The following is a 22,199-nucleotide window of genomic DNA, read 5'->3' as shown; positions in this document are numbered from 1 at the left end:
CGTTATTATCTAAGCAAGCTTTACTTTGACTAGACAGTTGACTGATTGGCGTTTTCGAAAATCTGCTGCATCCACGTTATTATCCGGGCATGCCTTATTTTGAGTAGATGACTAACTTTGACTGAGCTTTTCAATATTATAGTACCTATCTGTAAGAAGAAAGTTTGAAAAAAAGAATGTTCATTGAAATACTGTCACTTTTCTTTGGACAAATTGTAAAATATCTTATTTGAAAAAAAAAATTTCATGAAATATTATACGGTTTATAATTAAGTACCTAGGTAGTCAGGAATTTAAGTAAATATTTACAAATCTTATTATTTCAGAAAAAAATATGTTACATATGTTAAATACGAAAATTCACAAATTTAGAATGAATGGATTCAATCAATGCTGTAGGTTTTACCCATTCGCCGATATGTTAAAATCACTCCCTTTAACCGGCCAATCACCGATTGCCACCCTTCGTAAATTCAAAAATAGGCTTTATTAGGAATTAGCGTCGGGACGCCGGCGCGCGCCCAACGCGTGGCGTCGCTAATAAGGCGTCCCTAGCGGGTAACAAGCGAAGGTTTATTGCTACGATAATTAAAATACGATGGCTGTCAACTAAGTTTTGTGGATAGTTGGGATAATTTGAATCTGATAATGTGAAAAAGGGTGGAATTGGAGTGATTACTTGCGCTACCTAATATTCAGTCCGAACACAATATTATGTATGTAATATTCCTCTCTACGATCATATTCCCTTTCCTACTCCCTTCAGCTTTAAAACACACCCCAATTGGAGATGCCACAGCAGTCGGAAGTCATTGGGACTCTTGTTAAGGTATTAACACAAATCATTTCTTTCATTTTCATGTTCAAATAATTAAAGACACTTTGAAAAGATATCATTTTAATTTTATCTTGAAACAAGATGTTTCCCTCATGCTTTTTCCGTCTTAAGGGGTGCTGTATGGAGAGTATTTTACTGTGAATAACCTTTGTAATGTTGTATTGTAGGTGGGAGGAAAATCAAAAGCTGGTAAAGAATTCCTCCGCCAAACCGTGAATCATAAGAAATATTATTAAACTTGAAGACCAATTGTGCATAAATATTGGGCACGCTTTTAGCGTCACTCCCGTTTATGCACTTAGAATATTTATATAAAATAACGGTATTAGTTTTCATTTTGCTTTTGATTTATACATAATTTAAATAAAGTTTTTTTATAAATGACGCACATAGTACCTACGTCATACTAAATTAACAGAACTCTTTACCAGGAATTCCTGTTTCAAGGCAGATTAAAAGTTGTTTTGTTGATTGATAGTGAAATCGTAACAATAATAATTGTTATGATTTCCTCATCTTTATGTTTGTTGACTGTAGGTTGTTAATTTCATAATATTCATATTTCTAAACCCCTCTTTCATGATTTTAAAACTAATCTTTATGTTTGTTGATTTCCACATCATAATGTTTGTTGAACGTGTGTTGTTGTGTAGGTGTTACTTCACGATTTTCTCATCTTTATGTTTGTTGACTGTAGCTTGTTAATGTCATCATATTCATGTTTCTAGACATGTTTCAAATTCATTATTTTCATTTGATTGTAGAACTAATCTTCATGTTTGTTGATTTACATATTATCATATTTGTTGAATGTGTGAAAATAATATTTACATATTATCATATTTGTTGCATGTTGTTTGGGTGTTACTTAATGATTTTTCATGATTTTCTCATCTTCATGTTTACTTATCCATTATTTGATATATTTTTTTAAATTTTTTATCTTTCTGGAATTTTTTATTATATTTGGATGGTGAATTGTATTGTAATTTTATCGCATTTAATTTATCATGCGAACTTCATCGTTAGTATTTACTAAATTTGTATTAGAACTAGGTCAATATCAAAAGGTCATAAACGAATTCATTGTTAAAGGCTATTTAAAGGACTCTTTAATAACAGCTACTTTCAGGGTGATATTTTATGAAAAAAGTACTACCTCTAATATTAAAATAAAATAATAATCAGTTGTCAGTTCTAGTAATATGTTTCTGCATTGTATAGAATCTTATACACTTCGCTTTTTAAACGTCTGTCAAGCCACCTGACACGCATTTGTCAACAATACAAATATCTTTCTGAACTAATTGCTTCGAAAACATCATGTCAGCATTTAATTACTGTGCCACAACATAGATTAAGGCGATGCACTACGTAGTAATGCAAAATCATGTGTTTTTGGTTAGAATATTTGGTCGCCTAGAAATGTTTTAGATGCTTTAATTAAATACTGCGAGTAGAATACATCTTGACCTTTGAAATAATCGAGCATTTTTTAGATAAATCTTTTTATAAGCCCAGAAAAAAATAATGTATAAGGCCTATGAAAACTGCTTTAAAGTTAAAAATCTCCTACTTACGAACCCATTTTCGGTTATAATTTTATTGTATAATGTGGCAAATTAAGTTATTTATAGAATGATCGGGAAAAAATTAAATATTTATGCCTGAACATCCACAAAATAAAATAAAAGGCACTTTTGGCCATGTTTTTTTCTTGCATAAATCGAAACAGGCGGATGGTGTTAAGCGGGAATTTAAACATTATCGCCATCTACGTAAGAGGTATTATTGATAGCGGCTCGATTCAAAATATTACACGACGTAGTGCATCGCCTTAAGTATATCTAAGCACCTGTTGGATGCACTGTGCATATTTAATAACTATGTTGATGCAATATCATAATCATACCTAAAGCATTTCATCTTTGAAGCTTTATATAGTATAAAACCTAGTAAAATGGCAAACTAGGTTTTGCACCGTATTCGCAGGTTCAAATCGCAGATCACAGGGTATATAACAGAGTGGTAGACACCCTTCAGTACAGCCTCGGTGAAAGTCTAACATTCAGAATCTAAACGTTGCTTGAAATGAAATTGGCCGTGTCTATTGACTAGATCTGAATTTGACAGATATTTTCACATCGTCCTATTCCCCATCTTCTTTCAACCCAACCTTCACCCTCACAACAAACCCCGATTGGGGATGCCATAGTCTCATTGGCTCCAGACAATTCGGAGTATTTCAGACTCTTATGCGGTACTTGCATAATTTATGCTTTTATTATTTTTTAAAAGAAAACTTAAAATACTTTGATGCTGTAGTAAATGCATGAAACGTTAACCATGAAAATAACAACCCTTCATTGTAGTTTTCAGATTTTTTTTTGAAAACAATACAGTGTAAAAAAAATCGGAAAGAAATACATTTCTGACTCATATCAAAAAACTGTTTTTTCTAACACTACTTTCTCCGTCCATCTCTTTTACGAGTTTATATTGACTAACCGTCATTTTTTATTCTCGTTCATCATGTTTATATGTATTTGCCTTACACTATTTTAAGAAAATATCATTTATAGAACTGTGAAGACCAACACGGTTCTATGTAAATTTTATGAAATATCAATTCGGTAGAAAATAGCGTGATTTCGTTTGTACATAGTTTGATAATTATGCTGTTTTAATGTACGTCTATTAGTTGACGATTACTAAAATACTTACAAATCTAAGCGAAACATGAAACAAAAAAAGACGCATAAAATAAACAGGTAACGGTCTCAACTGCGAATCGAACCCAAGATCTTTGTCTTATCGTGTTAACGCCTTTAGTAACTTGACCATTGTGACTTGATGTCTTTAACGTTATTTTTTACTGTAAACATTCATTTTAATATTCCTATTATAACAAAAGTTTAAACAATCGACCACCAAAACACGAGCATGTGCCTAGCATTGTGAGAGAAAAATTTCCAATAACTGTAATAATCAATGCACTGAATAAAGAAAAATTTAAAATCCGCCAAAAATCACAACACCGCATTTCCACTGCAATCTAGAAAAATACGTGATTGTCGACAGTATTTATATAATACACGTTTTAACCAAAAACAACAATTTAATATGTCTCGGATAATGAAAACATTATCACGCAGATTACGTCTGCCAAAAAATCACAACAGCGCGTGCTTTTCGCAGTCCACGTATCGCCAAATTAGCAGAAGAAGTGATAGCAAGATAAAATCAAGATAGAGTCGATTGCCAGAATGACTCAGTTACTATACGAGTCTACCCCCACGGGAGCGGGAGGTGGGATGGGAGTTACAATACGCCTTGTTCGATGCTGGATGTGGGAGAAGAGAGAGAGGAAGGTGGGGTTTGTCTGTGGGAGTTTCTCTACGGGAAGAATGCTGAGAATTCCAATTTGAAGCTGATTTTCATTGCCGCCTTTTTTGGCCATGTTTATTTTAGATAGGTGTGACTTATTTTTTTAAGTTTTGCTTTGTCTTGAAGCCAATTACATTTAATTAATGGGTGTGGTTTTACTAGAACTACTAGAACTAGAACATTTACTAGAACTGAGTGCATTCGTCACTTTAAAATTTTCAAGTTTTATTCTACATTGGAATTTTCGATATTAATTCCGATGTATGATTCCTGAGGCCTGTAAGAGAAATAACTGATGTGAATTTTCCCACAGAAGTAGACAGAAGATAGGACCCAACGTATCTCCGTATTAGTACGCACTCCTTATACATCATTTCATACAATCTTCAATTTTGTTATTCATGAAGGAAGATTTTGTTTCAATTGTTATGTTTGTTTTCCTGGGGCATCACCACCTACTTTATCCATTCACTTGCGCATAATAATTAAATTAATACAGTTTAAATTGATAGAGGAAGACGTTGGGGATGTTTCTGAGAACATCTTCGGAACTACCGGATCTGTCCTGATGATGGACACTGCAACGCTGTCCGAAACGTCGGCTAAAGAAGGAGTTAGCGCAACACGGCATAACACCCCAAAAACAAACAGCAAAAATAATTATTATTTGTCCATGGTAACTGGAGATGAAAACAAAAAAAATATTTTTTCATATGAAAGGCATTGATAATTCTAAATCTCCCACTAGATGGCGTCGAGATACATTATATCTTCATTTATTGGTGAAATATTTTAATATATAGCAATCATAAAGCTACGGGTTCAATTTCCTTCGGCCGCAAGATTTTTTCAGGTTAATAATTATTGCTTAAAAATAATATGTTTTATTTTGTGCTTTGCATAAAAACATTGTCTCGTAAACATTAGTTTATCATTAAAAATAATATTTGTTTAAAACTTATCTCGACATCTTACGATCATTCAACCCTTAATTATAAGGTTAAAATATATTAATATATTACATTATACCTAGCTCTCTCATTAAAAATTTGGGCGTATTAGATCTACCAAAAAATTTATATATAAATATGCAAAAGTCGGTCATTTTGAATACATGTATTATTTTTTTAAAATATTTATGTTGAGGGATCAGTAGGATTTATAGGCCCTATTAGGAGTTATTACGAGCCGAACCCTCTGATATGAAAATATCTGGAGTCGGTGAATTTTTTTTTCCCATTTGATCTCTGGTGATTTGACGTGTTGTTGTTTTTGTATTGTTTTGTATTTATTTTACTTATATTATGCACTTGCATAATGTTCATTGACTAGATAATCATTTGTGGAAAAGTGTGTGGAAGGGTTTAGTTTTTCCTATGGGGAAGATTTAACCCGGACAAATCAAATCAAATCAAATCAAATCAAAAATTATTTATTGTAAAATTAAAATTACAAAAGGTATAGCTTATGGGTAGACCCCATTTCTTCCAGCTAACCACATTTATTTAATTACAATGTTTATACAGATAAAATAACAATATACCAATGAAAAAATAAAAAAATACAAATATATATACCAATAAAAATAGGTGTTTCATTTACGTGAGGTATTCACTCAACGTGTAGTGACATTTATTAACAAGGAAAGTGTTTAGTAACGTTTTGAATTTGTGTGTATCTTGTATTTGTTTAATGTTATGTGGAAGGTTGTTATATACTTTAATGGCCATGTAGTATGGTCCTTTTTGGAATATTGTTTTGTTTGCTTTTGGTATTAGTAAGTTTTCTGTGAGCCTTGTAGCGTATTTATGTGTTGAGTTTTTTAGTGGGAACTTGTCTGTAGATGATCGCACTAACATGCATAACTCCAATATATATATATGTCTGTGACTGTCAGAATTTTCAGATTTTTAAACATAGGTCTACATGAATCTAAACGATCAGAGTTTGTAATTTTTCTTATGCATCTCTTTTGTATGATGAAAACATCTTTAGCGTTTACCGAGTTTCCCCAAAAAATAATACCGTATTTTATTATTGAGTATACATAACCATAGTATGCGGCTATTACTGATTCGGTGTTTAATATTTTTCTTAAGGTACCCAGAACATAAGAAAAACTACTGATTTTTGCTACAATTTTTGAGACATGTTCTTTCCAGTTTATGTTTATATCTAATTCCATTCCCAGTAGTGAACAGGTTTGGGAAGGTTCGATAATATTATTATTAATGTTTACATTTATATTTATCGGTGTAGCTTGCACTGGACAAAATTTTAAAATTTGGGTTTTGTTTGTGTTGAGTGATAGATGTTGCGATAACAGCCAGTTTGCTATTAATTGGCAAGTCTCGTTAACTTGTTTGTTAAATTCGTCAACGTCTCCATTACATTCAAACAACAAAGCGGTGTCATCAGCAAACATTGAACATTCTGTGCCCGCAATTATTGGAAGTTCGTTTATATAGATAAGGAAGAGGAGAGGCCCAAGAATGCTTCCTTGTGGCACACCCTTGTTTATTGTTCTCCATTTGGATTCTACCATGTACTGGACCATTTTTTCATTGATATTTGAAATTTGAACTTTCTGCTGACGATTTTTTAAGTACGATTCAAACCATTTTAATGCTAGACCTCTAATACCCACATGTTCAAGTTTAGTTAGAAGAAGCTCATGATCAACATTGTCGAATGCTTTTGAGAGGTCGAGAAAGATACCTACAGTTTTTTTACTAATATTAATATTTTCTAGAATTTTGTTCAAAAAATTGAAAACTGCCTGTGTTGTTGAACGGCCTTTACGGAATCCAAATTGTTGTGGACATATTATCTCAAAGTTTTCGAGAAAGTTATAAATGCGATTGTACATGGCTCTTTCAAATATTTTTGAAAAGTTTGGTAATAAGGATATCGGTCTGTAGTTTGAGATTTCCTGTTTAGGACCCTTCTTATACAAAGGTACAATAATAGATTGTTTTAATTGTTCTGGGAAGGTTCCTGATTCAAAAGATTTGTTAATTAATATTTCCAACGGGTAACTTAACGCTTCTGCACATGCTTTTATAATTTTTATAGGGATTTTGTCAGTGCCGACACTGCTTTTATTTTTCAGTTTTACGATGATTTTAATAATTTCCTCCCTGTTTACAGGCGTTATAAAGAATGATCGCGACTGTTTGTTTTTGACTGTTTTGGCAGATTGTGGATGTAGAGATGTGTTTTGTGGTGGTGGCGGTGGTGCAAAGAAAATGTTAAATTCATTTGCAATGTTTTTTGGTTCTGATACCAGGTTATCATTTATTTTAAGACAGATTTTTGGTTTACTTTTAGAATTAGAATTATTTGAGTTCTCTTTTATTATGTTCCACGATGTTTTGGTTTTATTTTGCGCGTTTTGAATTCGTTTACTATTGTAATTCCGTTTAGCTACCTGTTTTACTTTACTGAGAATTTTTTTGTATTGTTTGTAATTGTTTATGATTGTGAGGTCATTTGTGTTTTTTTGTTTCATGTACAGATGTCTTTTTTGTTTAATAGATATCTTAATACCAGTCGTTACCCAATTTATTTTGCGTTTTTGGGGATATTTATACTGTTTAAAGGGGAAACAAAGCTTCATACCATTATTTATTTCATTAATGAAGTATTCGTAGCTGTCATTAATGGATTCAAAGGATTTCAGTGGTTCCCAACATATACACGATATGTAATTGTTAAAAATGTTTGTGTTTTCTGTGTTAAATAATTGTTTTTTTGTATACCACGTTTGGTTTATATTATATTCTGTTTTTACGTGCATTAACTGTGCCATATGATCTGATACAGCTAATTCTATGACTTCCCATGTGTAAGAGCTTTTTGATATATTTGTACCTATATGATCAATTATACTTTTTTTATTTCCTTGTATACGAGTAGGTTTATCAATAATCAAGCGTATGTTGTGAGATTTTAGTGTGTTTTTGAGTGAATCTGCGTTTTTGTTCTTGTAGCTTGTATCAATATTTAAGTCACCGCAGAGTATTATTTGTTTTTTGTTGTTTTTGCAAATTTTGTTTAATAATAGTTCAAGTTGTTCAAAAAAAATATTTATATCAGAGTCATTATAGTAAACTGTACAAATTATCATTTTAAGCTTTGGGATTTCAATACCAACACATTCAAATACAAATTCTTTCGTTATTTGTTTAACACTTTCTAGTTCTGTAAAAGCAATGTTTTCGTTTAGGTAAATGCAGACACCTCCATGAATATGGCTCTCTCGACAAAAAATTGAACCTAATTTATAGCCCTTGAAATTGATAGATGTCGCTTCACCCTTTTGTAACCAGTGTTCGCTAGCACAAAAAACGTCGATATTTTTTTCACACAAAATATTTTCTATTTCTAAGATTTTATTTCGAATGCATTGTACATTTTGATGCATTATATTGATGGTTTTTCCGGCTCTGGCGGATAACTCTTCATGGTGAGCAGGCGAACTTTGTATGTTATGGATGTAAAAACTCTCTTCGTTATCTGATTGGTTGTCCGAAGATAATTTTATGTTACTGTTTACCATAGAGCAGGTCTTTAGTGACATAAAAAATCAATTTTCTTTTTTTCCGCTTCAATTTTTCTCATGTGCACAGAACATTCATCACTCCAAGCAAAATGGTCAGTTGGCAGTTGTAATTTTAGTCGATCATTCATTTTCTTGCAGTTAATGCATTGGATGTCGTTTTGACAGTTTTCACTGTCGTCGTCGTGTGTTCCGGAACAACGAGTGCATGCTTTTTCATTTCTGCAATCTTGTGATTTGTGCATGTAGCCATTGCACTTGTAACACTTTAAAAGTGAAATGTTGTCGAATACTCGACATCTGTCCCATCCAATATTTACTCTGCCTTCTTGTAACATTCTATGGTATGTTTTTCCGTCAACTTCCGCGAAAATGATGTAGTTAACGTCACCTCGTTTCGTTTTGACTTCTTTTATAAATTTTATTTCAATTTTTGATTCAATTGTTTCGAGGTAATCATTTTGCATTTTAATTTTCGATACAATTTCTTCCGGAGTGAATTTATCTGTTAAACCAATGATTTTTAGTTTAGGATTCTTAGGTTTAGGTGTATTCACGACATATTTTCCTCCCATCTTTGAGATTATTTGCTCCTCCATCTTCTTTGTTGCAGCTGTATTTTTGCATTCTACGATTACTGCTCCTTGTTTAAAATTTCTTATTCCGGTGACACCGAAATTAACTGGATCTATATTTTGTTTTATTTCATCCTTTGTAACTGTATTTTTTTGTTGTTTATCTTTCGGCTTAACAATGACTATTGGTTCATGTTTTTTGCAGTTTGGTGGTTCCACATTATTTTTGTCATTTCTTGTTATTTCCGCATACGATTTTATTTCCGCATTTATTTTAATATCTTCAATGTTTTTGTCAATTTTAGTTGTGACAGCTTTATTTTCTTTAATAATTAATTCTTTGATCTCACAAATATGCTTGGCCAGTGGTCGTAAATTTTTTAATTCTCCCCTCATTTCAGACATTTCCGTGTTCATATGGCCGACCAAATCAAATAAGTTTTCCATAACAACATAAATAGTTTCTTTTTGTATTACAGATATCTTTCCTTTACATTCAATAATCGTTGTTTTTATTGTATTAAGATATTTTCTTACTGTTGTCATTGCATTTCTGTTGTTAGTAAATATAGGATCCAATTGTAATGACAACAAAATCGGAAGCAAAAAATAAATTAAAAGTATAAGTCGATTCTCGGTTGTGCCCGAGTTATTTAAATGAAAGATTGCAGCTGAATTTTGAAATATATCTGTCTACGCTTCTCAGTAGAAATTTTGTAATTTAACTATTATAAATGTATGCGGTAATTTACAAATATGCAAAAAAATCATACTCCACTCATTAATGCCAATGGATAATTGATCTTGTAAACTTTGATTGTCCTCAAATGATTGATAGAATGTCCTCAAATGATTAAATGAGCTTTTAAGAATTAGTTTAATTATTTTTATAGTGCCGTTTTTTTAGAAAATCACATTTTTGAAATCGAAAATCCAAAACGTTATGTGAAAAATTTCTTCACTTTCTTGTGTTTTAATTAGAAAAGTTCTTCACTATTTCTTTCCGGGAATACATATAAAATAATTCTTCACGTGTACTATCTTGGCAACGCTGATATTGAGAAACATAAAATTATTGTTCGTGAATATTGTATTTTCGTCTGGAAAATCCCAACGGACTTGTGGAAGAATTTGATTTGGAAATTTATCTGTATAATAAAGCTCAGAAGAGATTTTGAAATACAGTTAATATCATAAATTTATGTTGAACCTTACTAGGTAGGCAGAAAAAATATTGCTCCACATCTGGTGTTGTGAAAAAATTCGAACATCAATGAATAAGCACAAATAATATGTTCACATCTGCAGAAAATTGATAAAGTTTAATTTAGAAAATTTCTAATTCAAGAAAAAAATAAAGCTCTGCATAGCTTTTAATTGGAATTCATAGAACATGTAATCATGATGAGTCAAAATAATTTGCTTTTTTAATGAAATTACGAAGTTTTTTAATACTATTGCATAAAGTTACACACAGGTTGCAAGTATTTGGCGCCGAATTATTTAATGAAGAGAAAAATGTTCTCAGCACAGAAATACTCTCCGAGATTTTATATAAGAAATACTTGGATTTTTTCTGTTTACTAAAAAAAAACGATTATAAAAAATGACGCTCAAACAAATTTAGCTAGCGTACCAGTTAGATAGGGTTAAGCAGATCGAGTGGGGTGAAGTCGCGATTATTAAAAATAATAATTACACTACCAATTACTGTTACGAATTAAAACTTTATACCGATATTCATCGTAGAAGTCCTCGATAAAATCAGTTGAATTGATCAATTATTGGCGTCGAATAAAATCGCACATTAAAATAGTTCATGATTAGGTTTCATTTTGAGTTGATTTAATGCAAACTAGTGTGCTAGTTAGTATAAAAATAATCCATATCAGTCCAAACGTTAAATTTGTTTGCTCATGTGTTCTTTAAAATATCTATAGAGCAGTTTAATTAAGTATTCGTCATTGATGAGGCATTAATTTGTGAATTTTGTTTACTGCAGAGTGAATCAGTAGACCAAACCAATCGCATATAAAATTCAGATTTTACTAATAAAAAAACAACTTGAAAACAAACTACGAGAAGTAACATCATTGCATTTAAAATACCCCTGAAGCATGGCTTCGTATACAAAATGAATAAATAACATACTTTATTTCGAGGCTTGGTCTCTTGTCCAACATATTTCGAACAACGCAGGTTGAATTATCAAACGATTTAATGAAAATAACAAGAGTTTGGAATGATTCAAAGCTTTTCTGAAACCATGATTATAATTAAGGGACATTTCACTCAGTAACACAAATGTGATTAAAGATTTGAAATAATTAGTACGTAACGAATGATGTAGTTTTGAAATAATGTTTAATATCATTAAAAAGTATATATGTATCGATATCTGTTATTATTTTATCATTGTACAGTTATACTCACAAAGGTGATGATGTGAACAAGATAAAAAAAATATTTATAAAAATACTAGATTCGTCTTGAACAAGTTTTAGCCCAGTGAATACAGCTACCGACGTAAACAAGCTACTAAAAATATATTAACATTATTTATTTCTCAATTATAATTTTGTTCATCCAACTACACCCGTGAATTCATAGAGCTTCGAATTTACCCCGCACTACGGGAGCTTTATATAAAGGCGGTCCGGCCTCAACACGGCACTCGCAGCATTAACTTCCAACGAGTCAGTTCAGTGTTCTCCGCGGTACTCAAACCCAAATCTTTCAAGATGTGTGACGATGATGTTGCCGCGTTGGTCGTAGACAATGGATCCGGTATGTGCAAGGCCGGTTTCGCCGGAGATGACGCACCCCGCGCCGTCTTCCCTTCCATCGTGGGTCGCCCCAGGCATCAGGGAGTCATGGTCGGTATGGGACAGAAGGACTCATACGTGGGAGATGAAGCCCAGTCCAAGAGGGGTATCCTCACCCTGAAGTACCCCATCGAGCATGGAATCATCACCAACTGGGATGATATGGAGAAGATCTGGCATCACACCTTCTACAATGAGCTGCGTGTGGCCCCCGAGGAACACCCCGTCCTGCTGACCGAGGCTCCCCTCAACCCCAAGGCCAACAGGGAAAAGATGACCCAGATCATGTTTGAGACTTTCAACTCTCCCGCCATGTATGTGGCCATCCAGGCTGTCCTCTCCCTGTACGCTTCCGGTCGTACCACCGGTATCGTGCTGGACTCTGGAGATGGTGTCTCCCACACCGTGCCCATCTATGAAGGTTATGCCCTTCCCCACGCCATCCTCCGTCTGGACTTGGCTGGTCGCGACTTGACCGACTACCTCATGAAGATCCTCACCGAGAGGGGATACTCTTTCACCACCACCGCTGAGAGGGAAATCGTACGTGACATCAAGGAGAAGCTGTGCTACGTCGCCCTGGACTTCGAGCAGGAAATGGCCACCGCCGCCGCTTCCACCTCCCTGGAGAAGTCCTACGAGCTTCCCGACGGACAGGTTATCACCATCGGAAACGAACGTTTCCGTTGCCCCGAAGCCCTGTTCCAGCCCTCATTCTTGGGAATGGAATCTTGCGGAATCCACGAGACCGTCTACAACTCCATCATGAAGTGCGACGTGGACATCCGTAAGGACCTGTACGCCAACACCGTCATGTCTGGAGGTACCACCATGTACCCCGGTATCGCCGACAGGATGCAGAAGGAAATCACCGCCATGGCTCCTTCCACCATCAAGATCAAGATCATCGCTCCCCCGGAAAGGAAGTACTCCGTATGGATCGGAGGTTCCATCCTCGCTTCCCTGTCCACCTTCCAGCAGATGTGGATCTCCAAGGAGGAGTACGACGAGTCCGGACCCGGAATCGTCCACCGCAAGTGCTTCTAAGCTATATCCTCACACTCGCGAGGCTAGCTGCTGCAAGTTTACGTTCAGTGATCAGGGCCGCATCTCACCTGGTAGCCCGCGCCGACAGGCGCTACTGTTATACATACGCGATATTATCATACATTTGTTACATTTTATAATTAATTAGGCTACGACTTAATTTTATAGCTATTTTTTTGTATTTTTAATAAATAAAGATTTTATTTATTTATTTTTACTGATATCATTCTTTCAATTCACTCCAACGTTTTATCTGCCCGCTTCGTCTCCAAACATCTTTTCCATCTCCAATATCACAACCAAACTATATATCAAACATAATATTAAATACCTCACTGACATGCTCACAATGTACACATACAATATATCAGACAAATAAATCTTCATAAAAAATTAAAAAATGAATACTTTTAAAATATTTTTTGAGTCACAAAATGTTAGATGTTAGACAGCTAATGAGTGTTCCACTAAAGTGTTAATGTGTATGCAATCCAATTGATCCTGTTTAATCAATGGATTATATTTAGCATTATGAATAAGACACGAGAAGGAGCTATATTTAAACCACTATTGGCGATACTAATTAGTATTGTCTATGCACTCACTTGCAAAGTGCAATGCGCAGCATGTGCAATGGGTACGCACCTGGGAATCAACAGTTCGATATCATTGTAGCAGGCAGGGAGTCGCGAGTGGAAATAAAATTCAATAAATTTATGATAAATAACATATCAAGATGTAATGTTTCATTCCAGGGTAAACTTTTTACTCTCAGTGTCAATTTTGGCAAGGGTCCAACATTCAGAACAGAACGTTACGTGAATTGGCTATAGATATTTTGAGTAACGTTAACTGGTTAATCTCTAATTTTACTTACACCTTATGTAATTCCATTATAATTTTTTTCTTTCGTGTGGATATTTAAAATTCAACCTTCTTTTAGTCGCGGTTTCACTGTACATTTTCCATATTTTGTATTGAAATTCTTATTTGTGCAATTTTTTATGTTAAAATTATTGAAGTTCAATACATACTTGTAATTAACTCCTGACCTTCACGTTTTTGAAAGTTTTCATTTACGATTCTTTTTTATAAAATTCATATTAACGACTCAAATTATCTGCTGAAATTCTCGTAAATATATTGCGAATTGGATATTTTAATCGCAGATTTAATGTAAAAATCGCCAAAAGTCGACAATGGATTTTTACTGCCTTGACAATGATGCATTTACCGTCTATTATATGTTCTAATTTACAAACGCTAAATACCTTGTATTGAAAATCCTGATTAATTCAAGTTTTTTTATTTATTTTTTTATTTATTTGACAAAATAGGTAGACCAACAAAGCTGTCACACGCCAGCTTGTCTGCAGGATCCACCGAATCAAAATATCTTAAGTCTATGTCTATAACATTGTATGATTATGTTTACATGAGTAAGTCTTATTTCTAAGTAGGTACATTTCACAGATTTTATTTTATTGCAGACATTCGCAAAATATATTTCAAACGAGTAATTGTAAATACATAATATATCTAATGCACCTCACTAAAAACATAGAGTTTGGGAATTTACATGAAGGTGTTCAAAGGTACATGGATTGATCATTTATTAATTACAACTTTATGATTTTAGGGCAGGGTCTCTCATTATTCACAATTTGTAAGTTTTTATTTAGTTTGTTGAAGATCACAGGTACCAAGTATTCAAGAGTACGGCCTCCGTACTTATTTAAAATTCGAGGAGTTTTTAGCCCGTTTCCTTCTGTAAATCTTGTGTTGTACCCGTGTACCAGTGGTTTTTCGTACAAGCTTTCTCCTGATTGTCCATAATAGTAATATACCAGTCTGCGCAGATATGTAGAATTGCAATATTTACCAAGGAAACCTGATTTCTCATTTCTTTTCTATTTAATCTTTTTTTTTGTCAGGTGGTATTTTTGTACATACTTTACATAAATAAATAAAATAGATTAAATAATTTATCAATTTACAGAGTATAATCAATAATATTAACTTACATAATTCATACAATTAATTTTCACTGCTTTTGATTTTTTTATGTTCCTCTTCTATAGAAGCTGGCGCTTGTGTCTAGAAGAGTAAACAAATAGATTATTAATTCATATAAGTAGAAAAACATGGCTAAATACATGAATGGTGGTCCTACATCAGGGCGATACTCTTCCACTCTAGAACGTGCTGGAAGAATACTACATATTATTATCAATGGAATTAAATTCTAGAATAACACAATTTTATCAAATAAAATTTACTTGCGCACCCCGAGATTTTAACCCGCGGCCGCTTGCGATCTAAAAACCTCACCCCTCGATCACCTTACCCATCAATCAAGAACAGTTCACAGAAATATGAAAAGAAATTCTAAAAAAAAAATTTAAATATGTTTGTATAATTGAGGTTTTATCGATATTATTTAAAAACAAATATGTTAAAATAAATCTACGAGAATTGTTAAATATCATCAGTGATTGAGATATCATTAATAATACCATGTTATCATTTGCTAAAAATAATATATGAATTACATTTCGATATCGTGTAAGTGTCATTTGATCATATTATGCTTTTCTACATAAAGGGTGTCCGGCGGTAAATTGCGCAAACTTCGGGAGGCGATTCTACATGACAGATCAAGTAAACAGGGTGTTCGGGGGTAAAGTGCACAAACTTCGGGAGGTGATTCTACATGATAGAACAAGTAAAAAGGGTGTCCTAGGGTAAAGTGCACAAACTTCTGGAGGTGATTCTACATTTATTTTTTTATAATTTTTTATTTATATATAATTTGTACATTTATTTATAACAATTACAGGTAATAAAGCCTAAGACGTTATAATTGTACCATTTATGCAGTGTATATGCAATGCCAAAAATCTCGCAAATGCGCTATAGGACACAAAAAATAAATCTAATTTTTTATCTACCGCATTCAAAAAGCACGTAGCTCTCCCCACAGGTGAGTTCATTAATAAATTAGTGCGGCTTGCTCTACTATATAGAAGATTGTGATGACGTCCTCGAGAGTGAGACTCTGGTACAAAAAAATTTAATTGGGCCAGTATCTCATTATTAGATAAGTGACCGTTTATTAGTTGGAAAAAATATTTAAGCAAAGCAATACCTCTACGTGTCTCTAGGAAGTGGGAATTGGTCATGCCTAATATATAAATCGATGGGTAAAGCCAAGGGTAACGTCCATAGAGCCGCGAGAATAAAAACCTTAAAAAAATTTTATGGACTCTTTCAATGCGTAAAGTGTATGTTAATTCATGTGGAGCCCAGATGATCGAGTTTGATTCAATTACACTTAGGACTAGTGTGTTATATGATAACGTCAGTGTTTTTGTGTTACGAAACGGATATGAGTTTCTAATTACGAAGCCGAGAAGCCTGTATCCTCTGCTTATTAAATCATCGATGTGTTGGTGAAAAGTTAGTTTGCTGTCGTAAATAACTCCTAGATCTTTGATTTGGTTTAGGTGTTGGAGAATAATTTCATTGATTGTATATTCAAATACATGCGGTTTCTTTGATCTTGTATACGAGACAATATTGCACTTGGGTGTACTGAAGTTCAAGCCATTTATTTTGGCCCAGTTTGAGACGCAGTCGATGTCACGTTGAAGGAGAATACAGTCAAGATGGTTTTTTATTGAGCGATATAGTTTCAAGTCATCTGCAAATAGTAAATACAGCGAATGTGTGATGACTGAACCAATATCGTTGATAAAAATCAGAAACAGAAGTGGTCCAAGGATAGACCCCTGAGGAACTCCAGAAAAAACTATGAATTCCAAAGAACTGGAACCCTTATAATAAACAAACTGTCTACGATTTCGAAAATATGAAGCAAAAAAACAGAGTAGTCTTTTGGAAAAACCAAATGAAGTTAGCTTATTTAGAAGAATGTCGATGTCAACCTTGTCGAATGCTTTTTCCAGGTCGAAATAAGCAACATCCACTTGTCCCCGATTAACATAACAGAACAAGTATAAAGGGTGTACTGGGGTAAATTGCACAAACTTCTGGAGTCGATTCTAAATGAGTAAAAATATACTTATAACCACAGACAAAGGAATTAATAGACGAGAAGATAATGGCGAGGGGTAAAATCAACTGTTGAAGAACGAAGGGCGTAAGGCTGACTGTGATTCGTCAATAAATCAATCTGATAGTAAATAGGCATCTCGCATTATAATATCACCATTTACTTCTTAAAAGTAAAATCTGCTTTTGAATGAATAGACATTTTTACATGGGAGCGCAAATTACTCGCCACGTTATGAACAAATTTGCGAAGTCCAAATTCGGCAAAAAAATTCGGTTCTATTTTCAGAGTCGAATATTTCGTTTAAGTATTTAGTTAAGACACTTTTATAAATGTTCATAATTTACTTCCCAGCAACCAACCAGCTTTGTGTTTCGCGTCCAGACGTTTCTCGATGTGATAGTATATGTTTCTAAAACTGATCTATATTATACGTTGAGAATATGCTTAAAATAAAGTAAAATAATGCTTATATATGGAATGTAATACGACAATTGGGTTTATTCTCTTTTTCACATCTATTTTTACAAGTTTTCATAGTACAAGTCAACATTTTGCCGTGTTATTTCGTAAAATGAACCGATGATGCCTCGACCATAGTTCGCACAAGAATGATGACGTCACGTTTTCAAATTTCACTTGAGGCCATACGCGAGCACAGCCGGCTCCAATGGAACCGGTATGGGGAGTGGGGATAATACGCTTTTAATCACTAAGGGCAAGTCTACTAATATTCATATGTCTATGCTTATAACTGTTTTCGAAAATCAACGTTTTAAGGTTGTTTTCAGATATAAAAGTTGAATTGTAAAAAATCATATACTTTTATGGAAAAAGATTTTTGTATGGAAAAAAACGCATTTTATTCTTTATTCGTGTTTGGTGGCCAGATATAATAGTCAGGTACTCCCCCACCTTCCTCTTTGCCATCTTCTTCCCCTCTCCAATCCCATCAGTTCACAACTTACACCAATTTGGGACGCCATAGTTTCACTGGCTCCACTCCACTGGTCTGCAAGCAGTTCGAACCGTTAGGTTTGGGCTGTCAGAATGTCGGAGAATTTGTGTGTATTTCTGCGTATAAATAAAATCCAAGTAAATGGGATGCTTATAAACGCATCCTAAAACAAAAACTGTTTTTGAAAGGTTTTCGCTTTCAAATTTTGTTACTTGAAAAATAAACAAGTAATAAAAATCACCAAGTTTTATAATTTTTTTCTAGAGATAGAGGTGTATATTTTATTTATTCTGTGGTTTACTTCTATATTTGAATATAGAACTTGGTATTTTATCTTGTTATTGCAATTTGAGGCTACCGGTAATACCTGATGTTCCCAAAGAAGAAGAGTTAATCAAAAAATTAATTAAAAATAGTAAATGCATAAATAAAATCGATTTTAAAAGTTGTCATCCCTATTGCAAACTTCTAAGTGACCATTCAATACATCTTCATACAACAATGCGATAACACATGTATCGATCTACTGTAATTACAGGCGGCACTCAACGCGAAATGTCTTGTCCACATTGTAAGCAGAGTCAATGGAATGATCTCCTTTACGCTCTGATCGCCCGGTACCGTTCTGGCCCGGCGCCAGGAGAACAGAATCTCCAAGAGATTGTTGTGGGATATTTACAGAGGTATTCTCTGTACCGTAAGGGCTCACCTCTCGTTAGATCGGAATGCGTTTGAGGCGAAAGTGATTTTAACGTTGAAGGAGTTATCGAATCTTTTCAGAAAATGCAAATTAATGACAACGATATCATTTTTTTGTATACTTTATCTATAAATCAGAAAATATTTATATTGTTAAAGAAGCAATATTCACTCTCTAAAATTTGCATAATTGTAAATAATATTTAGACCGACATTTTATAAAATATGTTTGAACTAATTATTGAAAATAATGAAACCTTTTTTAATCTATTAACGCAGAAAATCGGCGAATTCTGAAGTCACGAACTTTTTCTGCTGTTTTTAATTGAAATTAAAATTTTTGTTGATGTACCTGTACTACAATGAAAAAAAACTGTTAAATTATGAAATATTTTGTTATTTTAAATTATCAGAAAAGCAGCTTGCTAAACGAAACTCGTCTAATTTGTTAAATATTTTGTTTTCTCGCCAATTGAATTATATAATTAGATCAAATACCTACATTTTTTTTAAATAAATATTCTCTGGAACGTAAATGTAAAATCAAAATTCCGCAAACTACCGTAAAATGTTGCTTGCGTAATGATGGAGGACTTAGCAAGTAGAAGATTGAAGCTGCTACGACTGGGTGGGAACCCGACGTTGTAGTCATTTAGCTACTAACTGGACTGAGAATTATGACTTTTATAAGAATATAATAAAAATATATATTTATTTAATGATTTTTCAACCAGTTAAAAGTTTTATATTACCAGTTATGATTATTTTAGATTCGTCCGTTTCTTCTGGAAACACTGATTCCTAGATTCCGCTGCTCGTACTTTTTCCTTCCCAAAACTTTCTATCCTTCCTGTCTATAAAAATATCCTCCACACAGCATACCAAAAGATGACTTAGGCCCTTAGGGAAATTATTTTCCTTAGAGCCTCCCGTGCGGGTTTAATTATTAAATACCAAAGTATATGATTGATACCAGATGGAAGAAAAAGTCGGAGTTGTCTCCGTTGTCGTGAGGTTTTAATTATGTAATCTGTGTTATTTCAAAAATACATTTTAAATAACACCATAATCTAAAGTTGATACTAATTTCGGTTGTCGGTGTGTTCCGCATAACTTTGCTTCAATGAACTCAAATTTGCTCTGAATTTAAGTGTCATTTTAAAAATTGAAACAAATTTTAGTACCTACGAATTATATTAATATTTTTAACTGAACATTATTTTAACTGTCATTTTAAAAACTATCCCGCGATTTTTCACGGGTCTGCGTTATTATAGCACGTGTTTGCGGCACGATTCATAGTGGAAGATTATAATTCAGAATTGAAACATTCATTGAAATGGCTTTAGCCGTATTTTCTGACTAGATTAGAACACTCACGTAGATAATTCTCGAATCTCCTCTTTTCCGTCTCCTCACAACATTGGCGAACTCCAATAATTGAGGACGCCATAGTCCTACCGGCCCCAGACTGAATCTTAGGAATTCACATAAAAAACAATGTTGTATCAAGAAAAGTTGAGCGGCGTTCCATTATTTCTGCAACACCTGTGGAGAAACAGAGATATAGTAAGTAAGTTAGTTACCTATTTAAAGATTTTAGAGCTTTCGCGTGAACTTGTACCGGAAAGGAAACAAATTCTTTCTGCTTTACGTGCAATCTCGTTCTAGAGGCCAATATTCTCCTAAAGTTAAAACAACAGTACCTAGTTATAATAATATAATAGCGTCACAACATCCGGGATGCTATAATACACTTCTCGCACTACTATGCCTGAAATATGACTGAAAACTGAAATATCATGAAAACATTATAATTCTGCGTTTAACCGTTGGGTCTTTTTTTACTTTTTACGTTTAAATACAGCGAATTTTTTTTTAAATTGAAATAATAATAAACATTTCTAAATAAATCATGGATCTGACAAATCTTTTTATTTATTTATTTTATTTGGTACAATATTTTTTACATTTTAAGTTTTCCAGTAATGTTGGCCTCACTGGGTGGCTTGCCCGTGCTGAGGCCTTCATTTTATAATATGAAAATATATTACATTTAAAGAGAAAATAATACATTTAAAATTAAAAATACGTAATACATAATAATATATTTAAAATTAAAAAATAATACATTGAAAATAATCTTGTGTGTTTGTGAGTGATGTGTGTTTATATTGGTTTTGTGTGTTACGTGTAGGTTTTATTTTTGTTTTATGCTATGACATTTTGGTAATATTGTCTTTTTTGTTCTTTAATCCATTTTGTAATTTTGTGTGTTATTAATTTTTATTTTCCTCAATTTTAATTTCAGTTTTAGACTGTTGAAAGCTTTTATAGCATGGTATTGGTAGTGTCTTTGTCCAAAGCTTTAATTTACTGTCGGAAATTTTCTTTGAAAGTAACATGACGAAAAAATCCCAAAAGACCCACAGGAGTTAATTTAATTAATATCTTGTGAATGAAAGCAGTAAGAGCTAATGAAACAAAATAAATTAAAGAGGCAAAGCTTACAATGCACTATGAAGTGTTGATACCAATACTGGTGTACAGCAAGTTGGGCAGATGAAGGATGAAAGTAGACAGAATGCTTTTGCAATGAGATCCTTCAGGCGAATGTGTAAAAAATTTTGCGATCCGCGAAAAATGCAATAATGAGTAAGATTAAGAAAGGAACGCATACATGGTTTAAGCATGTAGAGTGGATGGATGAAGATTAGAGTTTAAGTAGAATATATGATGCGAATGTGTCTTGTAAAAGAAGTCGGGGACGCTCTATATACATGGAACAATCATGTAAGCAAAGCAAATTTAGAAGGCGGCTCATTTTAAGAAACAGAATAAGAGAAGAGTATGTATGCGACGATTTATGAATGTGACTGAAGCAAAGGAATTTTTGCTAAGACCGAGCAATCCGATCAGAAGCCTACCCCGGTCGAGAAACGGCTTGATGATTAATCAGTTAGTTAGTGTTGGTAAAAATTTGCTTGAAAATCTTGTGAAAATGATCTAATGTTAATAAATCTCACTAAGGACGGATTGTTTTAGAGAATTTGAACAATTCTTCAAAGTTGATTTATAGTTCTTTGAAAGATTTTTTCAAGTTCTCTTATTATTTTTGTTCTGCCAAGCAGTACTCTAAAATGATACACTAGCACTAGTCTAAAATGATACAATAACAGAACTTGAATATGAAATTTTCATATGTAGCAAACACTTTGTTGATGTACATTATAA

The 22,199-nt window shown here is 33.3% G+C and overlaps 1 protein-coding gene across 1 annotated transcript; it reads left to right on the top strand.

Moving 5' to 3' along the window:
* Positions 1–12,042: 12,042 nt before the first annotated feature.
* On the top strand, positions 12,043–13,454 carry LOC149412159 (actin, muscle-like). The gene has a single exon (XM_089646463.1). It carries the CDS (start codon positions 12,103–12,105, stop codon positions 13,231–13,233), a length of 1,131 nt encoding a protein of 376 aa, XP_089502589.1. The 5' UTR covers positions 12,043–12,102; the 3' UTR covers positions 13,234–13,454.
* The last annotated feature ends 8,745 nt before the right edge of the window (positions 13,455–22,199 follow it).

This window comes from Hesperophylax consimilis, chromosome 24 (genome assembly GCF_061612785.1).
Source record: "Hesperophylax consimilis isolate HC1 chromosome 24, BYU_Hcon_1.0, whole genome shotgun sequence".
NCBI lineage: Eukaryota > Metazoa > Arthropoda > Insecta > Trichoptera > Limnephilidae > Hesperophylax > Hesperophylax consimilis.
This window is presented reverse-complemented; position numbering and strand designations above follow the sequence as displayed.

Excerpts from the sequence above, each read along its gene's own strand:
- LOC149412159 (XM_089646463.1), top strand. The coding sequence starts at position 12,103 with ATGTGTGACGATGATGTTGCCGCGTTGGTCGTAGACAATGGATCCGGT.